A 15,875-nucleotide genomic window follows, 5' to 3' on the forward strand; every position below is an offset into this window, starting at 1 on the left:
CTTGCCTTCTATGCGCATGCGTCTGAGACTGACTCTCTGAGTCTGACTCTCTACACCCAAAGCGATCAAAGGGAATAATGTGATTATTAACCCTCAGATGACAAAATAAAACCTCTTAAATCATTTTAAAGTAAAATTTAAGCAGAAATGAGGCGATAGTCGATGAATCACTACTGACACTCTGAAATGACGTAGGCGCAGCAGCTGCACGTCAGACTCAGACGTGCTGCTGTGGTGCTCTAATCGGTCCCCTGTCTTTTATTATGAAATAATTCTGAATTTATGTGGAAATGATTGTTGTACAACCCCAATTCCAGTAAAGTTGGGACGTTGTGTGAAATGTAAATAAAAACAGAATACAATGATTTGCAAATCCTCTTCAACCTATATTCAATTGAATACACCACAAAGACAAGATATTGTCTTTTTGAAGAGTTTCAGTCAGGTTTTAGAATTCATCATAGTACAGAAACAGCATTAGTGAAGGTTACAAATGATCTTCTTATGGCCTCGGACAGTGGACTCATCTCTGTGCTTGTTCTGTTAGACCTCAGTGCTGCTTTTGATACTGTTGACCATAAAATTTTATTACAGAGATTAGAGCATGCCATAGGTATTAAAGGCACTGCGCTGCGGTGGTTTGAATCATATTTGTCTAATAGATTACAATTTGTTCATGTAAATGGGGAATCTTCTTCACAGACTAAAGTTAATTATGGAGTTCCACAAGGTTCTGTGCTAGGACCAATTTTATTCACTTTATACAAGCTTCCCTTAGGCAGTATTATTAGACGGTATTGCTTAAATTTTCATTGTTACGCAGATGATACCCAGCTTTATCTATCCATGAAGCCAGAGGACACACACCAATTAGCTAAACTGCAGGATTGTCTTACAGACATAAAGACATGGATGACCTCTAATTTCCTGCTTTTAAACTCAGATAAAACTGAAGTTATTGTACTTGGCCCCACAAATCTTAGAAACATGGTGTCTAACCAGATCCTTACTCTGGATGGCATTACCCTGACCTCTAGTAATACTGTGAGAAATCTTGGAGTCATTTTTGATCAAGATATGTCATTCAAAGCGCATATTAAACAAATATGTAGGACTGCTTTTTTGCATTTACGCAATATCTCTAAAATCAGAAAGGTCTTGTCTCAGAGTGATGCTGAAAAACTAATTCATGCATTTATTTCCTCTAGGCTGGACTTTTGTAATTCATTATTATCAGGTTGTCCTAAAAGTTCCCTAAAAAGCCTTCAGTTAATTCAAAATGCTGCAGCTAGAGTACTGACGGGGACTAGAAGGAGAGAGCATATCTCACCCATATTGGCCTCTCTTCATTGGCTTCCTGTTAATTCTAGAATAGAATTTAAAATTCTTCTTCTTACTTATAAGGTTTTGAATAATCAGGTCCCATCTTATCTTAGGGACCTCGTAGTACCATATCACCCCAATAGAGCGCTTCGCTCTCAGACTGCAGGCTTACTTGTAGTTCCTAGGGTTTGTAAGAGTAGAATGGGAGGCAGAGCCTTCAGCTTTCAGGCTCCTCTCCTGTGGAACCAGCTCCCAATTCAGATCAGGGAGACAGACACCCTCTCTACTTTTAAGATTAGGCTTAAAACTTTCCTTTCCATGCATTTTTTCTCCACATACCACTGGACCTGTGTCAGTAAGGCCTTCCAGCATAAAACCTGTGCCAAATCCCAGTGCAGATCTCTACCAGATCTGGTGTGCCAACTCCGGGCAGCTGGAGGTACCCAAAAGTAGAAGAAGAAAGAAAAAAGAAATCTTAATTGCTGCTGCAGTGCCCTGTCAGGTTGGCTCTAGATCAACCAACCTGACAGGATTTGATTTTATTTCATTTAATATTCAAACTGATGTTGAGGGAAAAGGGACGGCCTCAGTTCTGTTGTCTCAGTAAATAAGCCAATTCAGTATCCATGACTCCATGCAGGCTCGGACTGGTAATCTGTGATTTTGGGCATTTGCCCGATGGGCCGCTGCACGTTTAGACGTGCGTGGGCTGGCCGTCCCATATTTATAGAGATTATGGAAATATACAGTGTTCTTGAACCGCGCGCTGCTGTCAATATATGTATATGTCAATATATATATATATATATATATATATAGTCATTTAAACTTGTAATTTCGTCAAAATATGTAATTGCCTTTAATGTTATCAGGACGCCTCCTCGTTAATGAACGGACAATGGATAAGCCAAAAGTAACAATTTAATGTTGTGAATCGCACAACGAAATACAGACAATAACAATAATGTGGATTGTCAATTATACACAAGGTGACGTGTGGGCAGGCTTGAAGATAGAAGACGTCTGGCGAGAGAAGAGCCGGATCCCACACAGCTTCCACCACCAACTGATCTGAAGAACACCGGAGCCGCCAAGCCCTGCGCCCCAGGTGGCCACTGTCTTCAGCAGTCAGACCCGGTACTGCTGGCAGAAAACAGAAACAGTTAATGGTGGGTGTGTGAATACACACCCAGCAATTGTGTAAAGCTTAGTTCCTCCAGGAGGGAAAACCTCCAGATACAGAATCACCCATGCAGCTCCTGTCAGTCACTTCCCTGGAAGGAGTGAGAGGCGAAGACGTCGCGCTCACACTATCCGCCAATCCAGCTTCAGACTGTCACCACAGGAAAACGGCTGCACACAGAACAATATTCAGTCTCAGAAAATTCACAGCAGAGAAGGTTACCTGGAACGGTAGCTGATTTCTCGGCAAGGAGGTGGAGTTGCAGTCCGTTGAACGAGTGACAGCTGGTGCTGATAAGTGACAGCTGTCACTCCCAGTGGCTCCGACGCCCTCTCGTGCTTGAAGCCCGCACTCCAAGCAGGGTGCCATCCGGTGGTAGTGGGCCAGCAGTACCTCCTCTTCAGCGGCCCACACAACAGGACCGCCCCCCCTCAGGCTTGTCCGGGTGCCGGTTGTAGAAATCGGCCAGGAGGGCCGGGTCCAGGATGAAGCTCCTCTTCACCCAGGAGCGTTCTTCGGGTCCATACCCCTCCCAGTCCACCAGATACTGGAACCCCCGGCCCTTACGACAGACGTCCAGGAGCCGACGCACGGTCCACGCCGGCTCCCCGTCGATGATCCAGGCAGGAGGCGGTGCGGGGCCAGGGGTGCAGAGTGGTGAGGTGTGATGAGGTTTGAGACATGACACATGGAAAACCGGGTGGCCGCAGTGAAGCTAAAGCTGCCAGCTTCACTGCGGCCGGACTGAGGACTTTGAAGATGGGAAATGGTCCAATAAACCTGTCCTTGAGTTTCTGTGATTACACTTGAAGTGGGATGTCCTTTGTCGACAACCACACCTCCTGCCCGGGCTGGTATGCAGGGGCCGGGGAACGCCGGCGGTCTGCATGGGCCTTGGCCCTCGTCCGGGCCTTCAACAGGGCAGAACGGGCAGTCCGCCACACCCGGCAGCACCTCCTGAGGTGGGCCTGGACCGAGGGCACACCGACCTCCCCCTCCACAAGTGGGAACAATGGGGGCTGGTACCCCAAACACACCTCAAACGGGGAGAGGCCGGTGGCAGACGACACTTGGCTGTTGTGGGCATACTCGATCCAGGCCAGATGATTGCTCCAGGTCGTTGGGTGCGCGGAGGTCACGCAGCGGAGGGCCTGCTCCTGGTTAGCCCGCTCTGCCTGTCCGTTTGTCTGAGGGTGATACCCGGAAGAGAGACTCATGGTGGCCCCCAGTTCCCTGCAGAAACTCCTCCAGACTTGGGAAGAGAACTGAGGACCACGATCCGAGACGATGTCCGCTGGTATCCCATGCAGACGCACGAGGTGGTGGACCAGGAGGTCTGCCGTCTCCTGGGCTGTCGGGAGCTTCGGGAGGGCCACGAAGTGGGCCGCCTTGGAGAACCGGTCCACTATCGTGAGGATGGTGGTGTTGCCCTGGGACGGCGGGAGGCCCGTGATAAAGTCCAGGCCGATGTGGGACCAGGGGCGGTGAGGCATCGGTAGGGGCTGGAGGAGTCCCGAAGTCCTCTTGTGGTCGGCCTTGCCCCTGGCACAGGTGGTACAGGCCTGGACGTAATCCCGGACGTCGGCCTCCATAGACGCCTACCAGAAGCGCTGCTGGACCACTGCCATGGCTCTGCGCATCCCAGGATGACAGGAGAGCTTGGAACCATGACAGAAGTCCAAAACCGCAGCTCTGGCCTCTGGTGGGACGTACAATTTGTTCCTCGGGCCGGTCCCCGGGTCCGGGTTCCGTGTCAGGGCCTCCCGGACGGTCTTCTCCACGTCCCAGGTGAGGGTGGCCACGACAGTGGACTCGGGAATGATGGTCTCTGTTGGGTCCGACAACTCGGCCTTGGCTTCCTCTTCGTGCACCCGGGACAGGGCATCCGATCGTTGGTTCTTGGTCCCGGGGCGGTATGTAATCTGGAAGTCAAAGCGCCCGAAGAACAGTGACCAGCGGGCTTGCCTGGGGTTCAGCTGCTTGGCGGTCCGGATGTACTCCAGGTTCCGATGGTCCGTGAAAACCGTGAAGGGCACCGTCGCTCCCTCCAACAGGTGTCTCCACTCTTTAAGAGCCTCCTTCACCGCCAGGAGTTCCCAATTGCCGACGTCATAATTCTTTTCAGCCGGGGTCAACCTGCGGGAAAAATAGGCACAAGGGTGGAGAACCTTATCGGACTCCCTGCTCTGGGACAGCACGGCTCCTATCCCTGAGTCAGAGGCATCCACTTCAACTATGAACTGGCGATTAGGATCAGGCTGCACCAGAACTGGTGCAGACGAGAACCGGCGTTTCAACTCCCTAAACGCGGCTTCGCACCGATCCGACCAGGTGAAGGGGACTTTAGTGGAGGTCAGGGCAGTCAGGGGGCTCGCTACCTGACTGTAACCCTGTAGAAGTTTGCAAAACTGAGGAACTGTTGCAGCTTCCTACGGCTTGTTGGTTGGGGCCAATCTCTCACCGCCGCAACGTTGGCCGGATCAGGAGCGACGGAGTTGGAGGAGATGATGAACCCCAGGAAGGACAAAGAAGTACGGTGGAACTTGCACTTCTCGCCCTTCACAAACAACCGGTTCTCCAATAACCGCTGCAGGACCTGACGTACATGCTGGACATGAGTCTCAGGGTCCGGAGAAAAGATGAGTATATCGTCTAGATATACGAAGACAAACCGGTGCAGGAAGTCCCGCAAGACGTCATTAACCAATGCTTGGAACGTCGCGGGGGCGTTAGTGAGGCCGAACGGCATGACCAGGTACTCAAAGTGACCTAAGGGGGTGTTAAATGCCGTCTTCCACTCGTCTCCCTTCCAGATCCGAACCAGGTGGTACGCATTCCTAAGATCGAGTTTGGTGAATACTTGGGCTCCATGCAGGGGCGTGAACACCGAATCCAACAGAGGTAATGGGTATTGATTACGAACCGTAATCTCGTTCAGCCCTCTGTAATCGATGCATGGACGGAGTCCGCCGTCCTTCTTACCCACAAAAAAGAAACCTGCACCCATCGGGGAGGTGGAGGTCCCGATCAATCAATCAATCAATTTTTTTTTATATAGCGCCAAAGCACAACACACAGTTGCCCCAAGGTGCTTTATATTGTAAGGCAAGGCCATACAATAATTATGTAAAACCCCAACGGTCAAAACGACCCCCTGTGAGCAAGCACTTGGCTACAGTGGGAAGGAAAAACTCCCTTTTAACAGGAAGAAACCTCCAGCAGAACCAGGCTCAGGGAGGGGCAGTCTTCTGCTGGGACTGGTTGGGGCTGAAACCTGGCAGCTAAGGAGTCCCGGATGTAGGTCTCCATTGATTCGCGTTCCGGACGTGAGAAGTTGTACAGCCTGCTCGACGGGTACTCAGTGCCCGGGATCAAATCGATGGCGCAATCGTACGGTCGGTGCGGGGGAAGAGTGAGTGCCAGATCTTTGCTGAAGACGTCAGCAAGATCATGGTACTCCTCCGGCACCGCCGTCAGATTCGGGGGGACTTTGACCTCCTCATTAGCTGTCACACTGGGTGGAACCGAGGATCCTAAACATTCCCGGTGGCAGGTTTCGCTCCACTGCATCACAACCCCAGACGGCCAATCAATCCGGGGATTGTGCTTCACCATCCATGGAAACCCTAAAATCACTCGGGAGGTAGAAGGGGTTACATAAAACACGATCTCCTCCCTGTGATTCCCAGACACAACCAATGTCACGGGCTGTGTCTGGTGTGTGATTAATGGAAGAAGGGTGCCATCTAGTGCCCGTACCTTCAAAGGTGAAGGCAGAGCCACCAGAGGGAGCCCTACTTCCTTTGCCCATCTGCTGTCCAGCAGATTCCCTTCCGGCCCCGTGTCTACTAGTGCTGGGGCGTGAAGGGTTAAATCCTCACTTAGGATCGTGACTGGGATTCGTGCAGATTTACGGGGTTTCCCCGTGTGGGTATTGTGACCCACCCTTAGCCCAGTCTCTAAGGATGGGTGCTGCTGTTTTGACCGTTTGTGGCAGTTTCTCTGCGTGTGCTCAGTTGAGCTGCAGCGAAAACACTCCCCACGGACCAGCCTCCTCTGTCTCTTATCTGATCGCCTTTTGGCCCTGCTCGTCTCCATAGCAACGGCAGCAGGGGGAGCTGTCGTCACGTGGGGAGCCCTGGCTGTGGAGTGTGGGGAAGTAGGCTCCCTTTCGGACCTGGGAGGAAGAGGGACGGCTTGTGCCTGACCACGCCCTTCATCTCGCTCCCGTCGGTGTTCTATTAATCGATTGTCCAACCGTATAACCAGGTCGATAAGCCCGTCTAAATCCCGTGGCTCGTCCTTCGCCACCAGGTGCTCCTTAAGGACCAGAGACAGTCCGTTTACAAAGGTGGCGCGTAACGCAACAGCATTCCAGCCGGCTCACGCTGCCGCGATGCGGAGGTCGACTGCATACTTAGCTGCGCTCCAGCACCCGTGTCTTATCGACAGCAGCACGCTTGAAGCGGTCTCGCCTCTATGAGGGTGGTCGAACACTTGTCTGAACTCCCTCACAAACCTAGCGTATGACGTTAGGAGCCGTGAATTCTGCTCCCAGAGCGCCGTAGCCCAGGCGCGTGCCTCTCCTCGAAGCAAATTTATAACGTAAGCCACCCGGCTAGCGTCTGACGCGTACATGACGGGACGCTGTGAAAAGACGAGCGAGCATTGCGTTAAGAAGTCCGCGCACGTCTCGACACAGCCTCCGTACGGCTCTGGAGGGCTTATGTATGCTTCAGGGGACGGTGGGGGGGTTCGTTGAACGACCAACGGAATGTCTGTTTCAGGCCTCCGGTCAGCAGGGGGAGGTGCTGCAGCAGCGCACTGAGCCTGCGCTTCCACCCGGGCGGTGAGAGCCTCCATCCTCCGATTGAGAATCACATTCCGCTCGGTGACTAAGTCCAACCGAGCAGTGAAAGCGGTTAAGATTTGCTGCAGCTCACCTAACACGCCTCCTGCTGACGCCTGCTCACCTCGCTCTTCCATTGGCTGTTCAAGCGATGGTTGACGCCCCTTGGGATCCATGACGCTGGCCGAGAAATCCTGTTGGGAAGGTGTCGTGACACGGACCCACAACAGGGTGCATTAATGAACGGACAATGGATAAGCCAAAAGTAACAATTTAATGTTGTGAATCGCACAACGAAATACAGACAATAACAATAATGTGGATTGTCAATTATACACAAGGTGACGTGTGGGCAGGCTCGAAGATAGAAGACGTCTGGTGAAAGAAGAGCCGGATCCCACACAGCTTCCACCACCAACGGATCTGAAGAAAACCGGAGCCGCCAAGCCCTGCACCCCAGGTGGCCACTGTCTTCAGCAGTCAGACCCGGTACTGCTGGCAGAAAACAGAAACAGTTAATGGTGGGTGTGTGAATGCACACCCAGCAATCGTGTAAAGCTTAGTTCCTCCAGGAGGGAAACCCTCCACCTCCAGATACAGAATCACCCATGCAGCTCCTGTCAGTCACTTCCCTAGAAGGAGTGAGAGGCGAAGACGTCGTGCTCACACTATCCGCCAATCCAGCTTCAGACTGTCACCACAGGAAAACGGCTGCACACAGAACAATATTCAGTCTCAGAAAATTCACAGCAGAGAAGGTTACCTGGAACGGTAGCTGATTTCTCGGCAAGGACGTGGAGTTGCAGTCCGGCTTATATGGTGATGAGTTGAACGAGTGACAGCTGGTGCTGATAAGTGACAGCTGTCACTCCCAGCGGCTCTGACGCCCTCTCATGCTTGAAGCCTGCAGTCCAAGCAGGGCGCCATCCGGTGGTAGTGGGCCAGCAGTACCTCCTCTTCAGCGGCCCACACAACAATCAAGGTGAAATGACAGTGAAAGTGTGTGTTTAGGTGTGTGTTCATGGTGTTTAGTTGTATAGTATTTGTTCATTGGGGGTTCGGTATGGACGGGTGGGTGTGCGTGTTTGGGGGTGGATTTGTCGGGCTAATAGTGGGCTGGTCCAGAGGAAAAATGCCAGGGCCGAAATTTGTTCCCAGTCCGACCCTGACTCCATGGAAAAACGAGGAAGAGGAGATGTGACCTGGCCCAGTGGAAGCCTGGGGCCCTCATCTGGAGCCAGACCTGTACGGAGGGTGATAGTCGATCCTCTGATTGAAGATGAACAATGCGCGTTCCGTCCTGGTCGTGGAACAACCAACCAAGTCTTCACTCTCACAAGGATCCTGGAGGGTGCCTGGGAGTATGTTTAAACTGACATTTGAAGTTGACTGCTGTCAGTTGACAAGATCTGTTACATTGACAACAAGCAAATGACCCCCCCCCCCCCCCCCCCCCCGCATGTATGTAGATATGAATATGTCATACGGAAAGACAGGCAAAACTTACATGCCTATGGAACACACAGGGTATACAGACTGAGACCTGTATAGGCTTATATATATATATATATATAGGGAGAGAGAGAGAGAGAGGCTATATTCTGTATAGCAGTATTTACTTTAATTTACTTTACACTGTATGACACTGTCATCAGATATATGCAATAATATAGTATACAACCCCTGGCAAAAATTATGGAATCACTGGCCTCGGATGATGTTCATTCAGTTGTTTAATTTTGTAGAAAAAAAGATCACAGACATGACACAAAACTAAAGTCATTTCAAATGGCAACTTTCTGGCTTTAAGAAACACTATAAGAAATCAAGAAAAAAAAGATTGTGACAGTCAGTAACGGTTACTTTTTTAGACCAAGCAGAGGAAAAAAAATATGGAATCACTCAATTCTGAGGAATAAATTATGGAATCACCCTGTAAATTTTCATCCCCCAAACTAACAGCTGCATCAAATCAGATCTGCTCGTTGACATTGACCCTATGTGTCTTTTTGCAAGGAATGTTTTCACAGTTTTTGCTCTATGGCAAGATGTATTATCATCTTGAAAAATGATTTAATCATCCCCAAACATCCTTTCAATTGTCCAAAATATTAACGTAAACTTGTGCATTTATTGATGATGTAATGACAGCCATCTCCCCAGTGCCTTTACCTGACATGCAGCCCCATATCATCAATGACTGTGGAAATTTACATGTTCTCTTCAGGCAGTCATCTTTATAAATCTCATTGGAACGGCACCAAACAAAAGTTCCAGCATCATCACCTTGCCCAATGCAGATTCGAGATTCATCACTGAATATGACTTTCATCCAGTCATCCACAGTCCACGATTGCTTTTCCTTAGCCCATTGTAACCTTGGTTTTTTTCTGTTTAGGTGTTAATGATGGCTTTTGTTTAGCTTTTCTGTATGTAAATCCCATTTCCTTTAGGCGGTTTCTTACAGTTCGGTCACAGACGTTGACTCCAGTTTCCTCCCATTCATTCCGCATTTGTTTTGTTGTGCATTTTTCGATTTTTGAGACATATTGCTTTAAGTTTTCTGTCTTGACGCTTTGATGTCTTCCTTGGTCTACCAGTATGTTTGCCTTTAACAACCTTCCCATGTTGTTTGTATTTGGTCCAGAGTTTAGACACAGCTGACTGTGAACAACCAACATCTTTTGCAACATTGCGTGATGATTTACCCTCTTTTAAGAGTTTGATAATCCTCTCCTTTGTTTCAATTGACATCTCTCGTGTTGGAGCCATGATTCATGTCAGTCCACTTGGTGCAACAGCTCTCCAAGGTGTGATCACTCCTTTTTAGATGCAGACTAATGAGCAGATCTGATATGATGCAGGTGTTAGTTTTGGGGATGAAAATTTACAGGGTGATTCCATAATTTTTTCCTCAGAATTGAGTGATTCCATATTTTTTTCCTCTGCTTGGTCTAAAAAAGTAAGCGTTACTGACTGCCACAATCTTTTTTTCTTGATTTCTTATAGTGTTTCTTAAAGCCAGAAAGTTGCCATTTGAAATGACTTTAGTTTTGTGTCATGTCTGTGATCTGCTTTTTTTCTACAAAATTAAACAACTGAATGAACATCCTCCGAGGCCGGTGATTCCATAATTTTTGCCAGGGGTTGTAGAAGAGGATTTTCTTTCTCCAAAACATTTCAAATCTAGGCTTGCCTCTCAGATGTACCTTCTGGCAATTTGTAGCTGAACTTTCAGGTATTTTTTAAAAAGTAAGCCCTCCTCTGTACCACTTCATCCTGAAGCTGTATAACTGGTGATACAAAATTCAAAACATGCACTGTGCACAATTTCTCATTACAGCCACAGAAGCCTGTAAGTTTTTCTGGGTTGTCAGGGTGTCTTGTGGCTTTCCTCACTCTTCTTCTTGCACAGTCAGTCAGTTTTTCAGAACTATCTACTCTACACAGATTTATCACAGAGTGTCATACTGTTTGTATTTCTTCATAACTGATGTAAATAAAGTCCAAGACATTTTCAGTGACTTGGAAATGTTCATGTATCCATCCCCTGACTTGTCTGAAGAAAACTGGCAATAAAACAGATTATTGACAGGTATTATACCAAAGCGTTCCCTTACTTATGGAACCCATCATCTTGGCTTTTATATTTTTTAATTAATTTTTATCAAGTTGTAGATATTTGCTGTCAGTTTGAGTCTAAGGAAGATAATTTTAGAAAATTTTATTTTTTTGTATTTAAAATGACATAAACAAATTAAAATGTGGTAAATACCAAGTGTTCCTGTACTTTTGGAGGGCATTGTATGTGTGCTGCACATCTTGCAAAGGTTAAGAATTCCAGAATTGAACCTCAACTATATTTGAATTTTGTGACTAGCCATGACTTCAAGGTGCGTGCAAAGCTGAAGCGTGGATCCAGAAGTATTGTTCAGACTTTTAGATTTCTGATATGACTTTTTCGGTATGGCATTATTTAGTAGCAAACTCTTATCATTTGTGTATAAAGTGAACATCATCCATGGCAGTAAGTCCGCATAAGGTTTTACTGGAAAACATGTCTGGCCATTTGCAGCCAAGATGTCTGACTACTAAATAAAAGCTGACAACATCTCCAGTTGATTTCAGCCTCATCGTGGATCATCATCACGGCCTCCACTCAATGATTTCCAGTTTGTTTGCTTCTGTGATTTGATTCCAATCATTCATCAAACACACTGTCCAGGTCATTTAATGAAGACACAACAACAGATTCAAAACCTTGTTCCACATCAGTGGCAGCTGTATTGGTTGGTCACACACTCCCAGTGGAAATCTGTTTCAGTGGGAGGGGGTCAGATGGATCACCAAGACCAAATGAAACATGAGCTCTCAGATTGTGGTTCCCACGTTTGAAAGCGAGTCAAGGTCCAACCACATATCTGGGTGATTCTTTAACTACGGGCACTATTGGCCTTGTAAATGTAATTTCCACCACACCATTGCCTTACAATATAAAGCGCCTTGGGGCAACTGTTTTTTGTGATTTGGCGCTATATACATGTGCTCTGATGTCACTGTTTATCTCCATAGAAACTACCCAAACAATCTTTCATACAAACTGTTTAAAGGGACATTACAGTGTTGTGGTGGAAATTACGGCAATAGTGTGGGACAACTACATTTTGTTTAAAAAAATCACAACAGTTGCATGACATTGAATACCCCAATTATGTTTTGATTATTTTACTGATATTTTATTCAGAGATATTTTAAAACATTAGAAAAAAGTTTCTTTACCATTCATTTTTATCATCGAAGATCAAAAGTCTGGGTGTGGGACAAGCACAAAACGGCAATATTTGCATATAATGATGCTGAAAAAAGGTGAAAAAGTCATCATAGACTACTAGAACAAATTTCTTAACACACTTTCATTGTAAAGATAACTATAAAAGTGTGAAATTTCCCCTTTTTTCTGTTTTTCATACAATATGATCAAAGGACATAATAAGTGCCTGTAGTCTAAGAATCACCCATCTATTCACTAAACCAGCTGATTATAATTAATTCAAGTCTTCAGGCAGGTCGATGAACTAATCAGTGAAATCGCCTATATTAGGGCACAAGTAGAAGCAATACATGACAGCACTTTTAGTCACTGAAGCTGGGGTTTTACAAGAAATGTATGGGTTCGCTCATGGTTTTAAAAATTTCAAAAACATCACCCCCTATCGACCACACATTGAAGTGCAGCTCACTATCGTGTTTTGTGTGTGCGCGTGTGTGTGTGTTCTATTGTGATGATCACATGTGGCATGAAAATTTCATCTCACAAAGAAAAATCCCACAATGCTAAATAATGTCCATTTGAGCAGAGTATAAATGTAATTCGAAGACTTGAAATGTTATTCAGAATGCTTTGGAAACTGTATTTCACCATTTGATTTTCATTTCGACATGAGAAACATTCCAACGTCCTGGGTGTGGAAGTCAGACAGCAGAAAATCCAGTTTATTGTGTCCACAAAGAACAGAAATAACTTCTGTGACACTCTCATCCATTTATGGATCCAGTGGAATAATTCAGTACAAAATAAATCATTCAAAGACGACTAATACATGTTTATGTAATTATTAAAAGAAGTCATAATTATGTTTTATTTGTTGAAAATGCTGTTTAATATCATTTTAGATTTAATATATATGTATATTAACTGAAGTTCTAATCCTTCACCCACATTTATTAGCTCTAGTCAGTAGTTTGTGTCATGATTCCATTTGTCTTTGTGATTTGGACATTCTTGTCATTGTGTTTGAAAATTTCCCATGAAAAGTGCATCAATCCATGCCTGTGACATACTGCCACCTGCTGGCTTCCCCCCTCCCCCCCCTTTTCAAAGCAAATCCCTCAAAATTATATCATGTCAATGGATAGAAGACTTTTTAACTTTACAAAACTCTGTTGTTCTGTGGTTGCAGTGACGTTAAACGCAGCAGCTTTCCTGTCCTCTGTGTGTGGTCTCCAGGCTCTGGCGATGCACCCCATGGCCCTACAGGAGTTGGGTATCAGCCTATCTATGATTGGCGTCGCAGGGTCCATCCTGATTTGCGCCCTGCCGATGTGGAAGGTGACGGCTTTCATCGGCACACATCTGGTGGTCATGCAGGTCTTCTGGGAAGGCCTGTGGATGACCTGCGTCAGTGAGTACACAGGTCAAATGCAGTGTAAGCTCTATGACGCCCTGCTGGACCTGTCACCGGATCTTCAGGCAGCACGTGGCCTCACCTGCATCAGCCTGGTATTGGGCTGCCTGGGTTTCCTCATCTTCCTCCTGGGAGCACGCTGCACTAACTGCCTGAGTCACCCACAGGCCAAGGCTCGGGTGGTGGTGGGGTCTGGAGTCATCTTCTGCCTGTCGGCTCTGACCACCGTGGTAGCTGTCTCTTGGACAGCCAACAATATCATCATGGACTTCCACAACCCACATGTTCCTGAGGTGCTGAAGAGAGAGCTCGGGGCAGCCATTTACATTGGCTTTGTAACTTTTGCGCTACTGTTGTGTGGGGGGGCCATTCTGTGCACCAGCTGCCCACCACAGAGGGTCAGGTACCCCTCCAGTGGGGGCACACAGGCTAGGACACCCTCACACAGCAGCTACGCCTTCAAAAACTACGTGTGATGTGCGGGCCCATCCTTAGCATGTTGTCATGGCAACTAAATGAAAGGTCACGTCGCGTCATCTGCTGTCATATATAGTATGCAAATAGTGAATGCTTATGAGTTCAATGAATAGAATATTTCATGAGGTGAAAGATGGAATGTTCCATTCAACAAGACGAAGGTCATGGGATCGATTCCCACCTGTGGCCTTTCTGTGTGGAGTTTGCGTGTTCTCCCCGTGTTTGTGTGGGTTCCCTCCAGGTGCTCCGGCTTCATCCCACATCCAGAGACATGCAGGTTAGGTGAACTGGAATCTTTTGTCCATAGGTGCGAGTGCAAATGTGTTTGTCTATATGTGGCCCTGTGACAGACTGGCTGGGGTCCTGTCCAAGGTGTACCCCACCTCACACCCTATGACTGCTGGGATAGGCTTCAGCTTCCCCGTGGCCCTTAATTGGAGAAAGCGGTTGACGATGAGTGAGTGAGTGTAATTCCTCAACTGACCACGACCTGGCTGCCTGTTGAAAATTCAAGTGGCCAATCGTTTTTTTCAAAGGAGTTGTTTCACCATTTCAAAGATTCCTCTGTAAATATTCTCTTTTCTACTGCACTATATGAAACATGCTGTCTGAATATGAAACATGCCAACATTTCCTCTTATGCTGTGATTTGGCATTTACAGTAAATTTAGATTAAAGCACAGAATGTATTCAGGCCAGATGCACTTGTATCGGCTGTCATCCTTCGGTTGTCAATATGCAATTTCCACCAATGCCACCGTGGCATTGGTGGCATGGTGGCTTAGTGGTTAACATTGATGCCCCACAGCGAGAAGATCCTGGGGTCACGTCCCACCTGGTCCTCCTGTCAGGGTTGCCAACTCTCACACATCTGACGTGACAGTCACGCTTTCAGCATCAATCTCAAGTTCTCACACACAACCAAGAAATATCACACCAAAATAAAAACTTCTTCCGTTAATTTTCTGTTGATGACTAGACCAGACCACAGTGCACTGTTTCTTAATGAAAGGAGAGAAGTTTAAGGCCCGCACCCGAAAAAGCTGTTAGCATGTGCTCACAACATTCTGACTGCAGTATTCTGTGATCATTGGTTCACTGGAAACCTTGCACCTGATATGTCACCTGCACATGCAGAGTTCAGAGACAGTTCAAGCATAAGTTCGGAGTTTGGTTCTGAGTCGGCCACTGATGCGCAAAAGATGACAAGGTGAATCAGTAAATAGTAACAAATCAAACAATCTATTGTCTAATAAAATTGGGTTCCTTGTCACTATAGACTGAGCCTAATCAGTCTAATTGTGTGTTGAGACCGTAGACTATAGAGTTCAACTAGTTGCAAACTAGATAATTTAAATGGCATGTCGTATATTATTTAATTTCCTGCTTAGCAAGTATTCATGATTGTAAGTCTATCCGTGCACATGTGCTAACAATTAGTGGTCCCTGATGTATTGTTTTGCTAAATTGCGGTGACGGAGAAACTGAAGCCTTTTGAACCACTGAATTAATATGAAGCAATTGTGTTGAAATGGTTCAGTGCTTAGAAGCATTTGATACAATGACATATAGTGACATCTGCTGGCCAAACTTTAACATAGCACTTGCATGGAACAATGAAAGTCAGGCATTGTATGTTAAATAATAAAGGTTCTATGTGCATCTTCAAATTTTTGACTATATTTTCATTTAAAGACATTTATAAATATACTTGTGTTATAATGTGATTGTGCCATCATAAAATACTGTATGTAATAGAGATATAAATTGCGCAAATGCTTGTGCAGCTAGGGACTGTTCTGACGATAGATGTAGAAAATGAATGGTGATTTGGGGGCTTCAAAGGTTTTTTATTTTC

At 46.6% G+C, this 15,875-nt stretch overlaps 1 protein-coding gene across 1 annotated transcript in view; it reads left to right on the forward strand.

Annotated features, from left to right (window-relative positions):
• Window positions 1-14,089, forward strand: part of LOC117508781 (claudin-4-like) — a 55,170-nt gene extending 41,081 nt beyond the window's left edge. The window contains exon 3 of the mRNA XM_034168610.1: window positions 13,363-14,089. Within this exon, the coding sequence (XP_034024501.1) occupies window positions 13,372-14,016 (645 nt within the window). The 5' untranslated portion in view covers window positions 13,363-13,371 and the 3' untranslated portion in view covers window positions 14,017-14,089. The remainder of the gene's footprint in view (window positions 1-13,362) is intronic.
• Window positions 14,090-15,875: the final 1,786 nt, after the last annotated feature.

The sequence above is a fragment of the Thalassophryne amazonica genome, chromosome 4 (assembly GCF_902500255.1).
Source record: "Thalassophryne amazonica chromosome 4, fThaAma1.1, whole genome shotgun sequence".
Lineage (NCBI taxonomy): Eukaryota > Metazoa > Chordata > Actinopteri > Batrachoidiformes > Batrachoididae > Thalassophryne > Thalassophryne amazonica.